Raw genomic sequence first — 5,080 nt, 5'->3', positions numbered from 1 at the left:
TATTTTATAGATTCAATGCACTTGCAGCTTATGAGCAGTTAATAAAACTTATCTTTTCTTCTTAATTTTCATGATTTTCTTTGTTAATCTCTTTTTTCTTTAATTCTTTTATATATATATATATATATATATATATATATATATATATATATATATATATATATATATATATATATATATATATATATATATATATATATAGGGTTATAAGGTATGCGGCGACAGAGCCTTTTTATCTAATTTTCTGTTAGTGTATAATGCAGGAGCAATAGTTTTTGCGTGTCTCTTTCAACATGATGTGATCCAGAAAAACTATGTCGGACTTGTCCTATAGTGCTGTCCACCCCCCTCCAGGGTTCGAAATGTTACTACCTTTAAATAAAATTATTGAAGACGTATTTTGACATTTGAGCTAAACAAAACCAATGATATGAACCAACAGGGATGTAGCCGTGTGTGTGTGTGTGTGTGTTTGTGTGTGTGTGTGTGTGTGTGTGTGTGTGTGTGTGTGTGTGTGCGTGTGTGTGTGCGTGTGTGTGTGTGTGTGTGTGTGTGTGTGTGTGTGTGTGTGTGTGTGTGTGTGTGTGTGTGTGTGTGTGTGTGTGTGTGTGTGTGTGTGTGTGTGTGTGTGTGTGTGTGTGTGTGTGTGTGTGTGTGTGTGTGTGTGTGTGTGTGTGTGTGTGTGTGTGTGTGTGTGTGTGTGTGTGTGTGTGTGTGTGTGTGTGTGTGTGTGTGTGTGTGCTTTTTTAATTTTTAAAAAAAAATTATTTTCAGCATGCTCCATAACAAGAGTTATAATGCATGCATTGAAGAATAAGAATAACAAATTTAGATCAAAAATGCAAAATGAAATACAAATATAAAATATAAAAGCAGACAAGTAAAATCAAAAAGAAAGAAAAGGAATATTATGAACAAACTTTTGAAAAATTGGTAGACAGTCAGTATTAATCAGAGTTTGATAGTTTGGTGGCCATTTTAATCCACTTGTGATTACATATTTGAAAAGTTCACTACGATGAGAGTCTAATTCAGGGCAGAAGAATAAAATATGTTCAATATTTTGAACTTTATTTTGGTCATAGCTGCAGAGTGGAGAATCTACGTGCTTGAATCTATGTAGGTATTCTTTACAACGAGCGTGTCCGGATAAAATTTGTGTTAATTTGAAATTGGGAATGAAATTTTGGGTCATTCTTTCTTGCACTGATGGAAAAAACCTCTTTGTTATGTTGACGTTTTGTGTGGAATCAGTCCCACTCACCTTGCCACATATTCCTGGTCTATCGAAGAATATCATTTTTAATAAAAAATTTAGGCAATTTACTGAAGCTGATGGTGAGATCTGATTTGGCTGCCGCTTTTGCATGCTCATCAGCCTTATCATTTCCGATAACTCCAGAATGGCCCTTGACCCAATTAATGGTTATATTGATGTTTCGTGTAGAGAGTTTCCAAATCATGAAACGGATATTTTCAGTAGTATCGTCATGGCACTTCCTATCTTGAATTTTAGATATGTTGACTTGGCTATCTGTGAATAGTATGATGTTATTGAATGAGAAGTCATCCCTGGAGTTCATCCAGTTCAAAGATGGGAGAATGGCAAAAGCCTCTGCCTGGTTATTAGAACAATTAGGGTGAAGCTTAAATGATCTTTCAGCAATAATATTATCATTGTAATATGCCACAAAAGCGCAGCCTGTGCAATTATTGATTTTGCTTCCATCTGTATAGATGAGAAGATGATCATCACTATCTAAATTATTGTTGGTAGAAGCAACCCTTCCAGGGTGCAGCCAATATCTTGGGGCAAGATTTGACTCCGTATCACTCAATGTATCTGGTTGCACCTTTAAGTAAATGTCTGCACATTCCTGTATTTTAATACAGATTGGTACAAGTCCAGCTAGGACATAAGAAGCCTCATATGAGATCGTACGAAGTCCTTTAGTAATAAGTAGGACTATTAGTCTCTGGATCGATCTTAGCTTGCGCCTGTTATAATAGTAGCGGATGCCATCAAACCATGCTGGTGCAGCATAAGTTAGCTGAGGCAAAATTGCTCCATCATAAATAATTTTTAAGGCCTTTGAACCCATGACCCAGTTCACCTTTGCCAATATGGCAAGGGTATTGAGGGTGTAGCTAACTTTTTTGAACATATTTGTAATGTGTGCATTCCAGCAAAGTTTCCTATCAAGAATCACGCCCAGATATCTCATCTCACTAACACTATTCAATATACTGCCGTTCATATATATTTTACTATCTCTTCTAATTCGTTTTTGTGATAAAAGCAAGATATTAGATTTTTCTGAGTTAAATGTTATTTTAATTTTTGTTTGACCAGTCCAAGATTTTTGACAGACAAAAATTACCGTCCGCTTCCAATTCTAGTTCAGACTTTTCAGTAATAAGCATGAGCAGATCATCGGCGAAAGCAACTATGTGAACATTTTGTGGGAAACCCAGCTTCAGAAAGGAGTCATAAAAGATTGTCCGAAATCCCGGACCGTAGCAAGACCCCTGAGGGCAGCCCATTGTAACTTTCCTTCTGATGCAATTCGTTGAAGTACGTAAGCAAGCCGAACGTTCGGAAAAATAGCTTCTAGCAACCAAGTAAAGATTATTGGGACATTTAAAATTTCTCAATTGATTCAATATCGCCGACCACCAAGCAGCGTCAAATGCCCCTTTTACATCCAAAGAAACAGCTAAAACCTGGAAATTATTCCGTAAGTTTTCTTTTACAAAATTGGTAACATTCAAAACAGCATCAGTAGTTGACTTTCCCGGTGTGAATCCAAACAGATTTGAGCTTAATTTATCATTTGAGTACAAAAAATGCATAATTCTTTCAATAAGCAATTTTTCGAGTATTTTTCCACTGACAGGAAGCAAACTAATTGGTCTAAATTTTGATGGGTTGAAGGATGTTTCTTTACCAGGCTTTGTAAAGTATCGAAGGCAAGAATGTTTCCACTGGCGCGGAAACTCTCCTCTAGATAAGCATTCATTATAAATTGCTGAAATAAATTTAGGATAGCGCCTAAAAACTTCAGACACAATTCTACTAGATATCCCATCTTCTCCTGGAGTCATGCTAGTAATAGCAAACTTAATTTCCTTTTCAGAGAAGTTCAAATCATCTTGAGTATTCATGGGAATATCTTTAATGTTCTTAAATTAGTGTGTGTGTGCGTGCGTGCGCGTGTGTGTGCGTGTGTTTTTCAGAAGTAAATCCGCAGAAGTAATTCAAACCTTTTTCACGATATTAAAGAAAATTATAAAAAACAAAATATCGAAACATTAAATATAAATTATAATTTACGTTTAATAAATTAGTCTTTTTATTAAAATTTAAAAATATATGTAAATTGATTTCGAAAATGTTAGCCACCTTAATGCCTTAATAAATTTAATTTTTATTTAAAAAATATTTATTTAATAGAAAATATTAACAACAAAATTATTAACATAAGTTATTTATTGAAAATAAATCATAGCACCACTGGTTCAGTTTATACATTACATAATTTGTTTCATAAAGCAGTTTTAATACCAAATTACATATTGAGATACTCTCGACTTGAAATTATGTGTGATAACTAAATTTATCGCAAATTCTCCAAGGACTTCCCGAATTGATTATAAATTTCCCTGAGAATTCCAGATTATATTATATGTGTTTATATCAATTGCAGAGTTGAATGTTGAATGGATAAATGATCTAAGTGAGATGTAAGTCAACTTGTCAACTTATGTAAATTAGCTTGAAATATTACTCGTTACTTATTTTCTTTATTGTGTTTCGAAGCTTTCTGTTTTGGTTTCCTTACTTCTGTTTCGCTCCACCTCTCTTTAGTTTTAATATATTTGTAAAGGTATAACACGCAAAATGCTTGGATCTTTGTCAACGTCACCTAAATTCATTTTATAAAATGGAATTTTTAATGATTTTCGCACTTAGCATCTGCCTCTATCCATGAAGAATTTTTAACGTTCTTCAACAGATTTAACTTTTTTAAAAAAATAAATAAATAAATTTAAAAAAAATTTATGCGTTTATGCAACCCTATGCTTTCATTTTAAAATTTTAGCAATCTCAATCTGAGACAAAATAGCATTACATTTTATTTAGCCTTGTATATCAAATGCTTATCGTTTTTAAATCAATGAAATGTCTAAAAACTATTTAGAAACTTCGAAATCTCAGCAGTCGTAAGTAGATATCACTTTACCGATATTTACCGATAATGCGAGATAAAATGGCAATTATTGTATTAGTATTTTTTTTTATCTGATGAAGAAGAAAAAATTTAATCAGTAGGAACATTTTTCTGTATTTTCAGTTTTAGATTCTTAACACTGATTCTAACTACCAGCGTTTCGAAGTTCCCAGTCTCGACATTTATAAGAAGCCATGAGAGAAGTTATTTACTAATTCTAGTCGATTGTTTGTTGCCAAGTCCACTTGGATGATCTTCCACTCCAAAAATACTCAGATACTGTCACTTTGATCATTCATCCTCGAAAATCTTCGGATTTAAAAGATTTTATAAAAATAAATGGATGATATGATTAAATGGATTAATATGACTAAATAAATGGATTAATATGACTAAAATAAAAGCTTTATGTGAGAAATTCAATTTTTCAAAAATGTCAGTTTTAAATGATTCACGTCCCGTAGTGGACTCATCGTAAAGACACGGTTCCCTGTAGAATAGCGAAGTAAAGCACCACTGTCTGCGGTACATAAGCAGGTGGGTGACCACTGTGATCAGCCTGCATAGGGACCGAGGGTGTGCGGTACACGTCCTCGTTAAACTGTTCTACCGTAAAGAACTCGACTTCGCAAGCTACCGAAGCGGGGGTGCCATCTCCTATGCAGTGGATCAAAATTGTGATGACATGTCTTCGGATCATCCTTAGTGATGTTTCCCAAACCGTAGCCAATAGTCCATTGCGAGCCGCTGTGGTTCAGATTATAGAGAGCTCGCCTCCCAATGATGTTGCCCTGGTTCGAATCCTTGTGATAGCTGGTCAATGCCCTTGCGATGGGATTTGAAACCTC

At 34.3% G+C, this 5,080-nt stretch overlaps 1 protein-coding gene across 1 annotated transcript; it reads right to left on the bottom strand.

Annotated features, from left to right (window-relative positions):
• Window positions 1-1,283: 1,283 nt before the first annotated feature.
• LOC147801158 (uncharacterized) lies at window positions 1,284-2,258 on the bottom strand. The gene has a single exon (XM_087155118.1). It carries the CDS (start codon window positions 2,256-2,258, stop codon window positions 1,284-1,286), a length of 975 nt encoding a protein of 324 aa, XP_087011244.1.
• Window positions 2,259-5,080: the final 2,822 nt, after the last annotated feature.

This window comes from Parasteatoda tepidariorum, chromosome 11 (genome assembly GCF_982258835.1).
Source record: "Parasteatoda tepidariorum strain Cologne lab strain chromosome 11, Ptep-v5.0, whole genome shotgun sequence".
In the NCBI taxonomy this organism is placed as follows: Eukaryota; Metazoa; Arthropoda; class Arachnida; order Araneae; family Theridiidae; genus Parasteatoda; species Parasteatoda tepidariorum.
Note: the sequence above shows the minus strand (reverse complement) of the source record. Positions and strands in the feature narration are given on the sequence as shown.

Coding starts and splice junctions, on each gene's coding strand:
- LOC147801158 (XM_087155118.1), bottom strand. CDS start 2,258: ATGAACGGCAGTATATTGAATAGTGTTAGTGAGATGAGATATCTGGGC.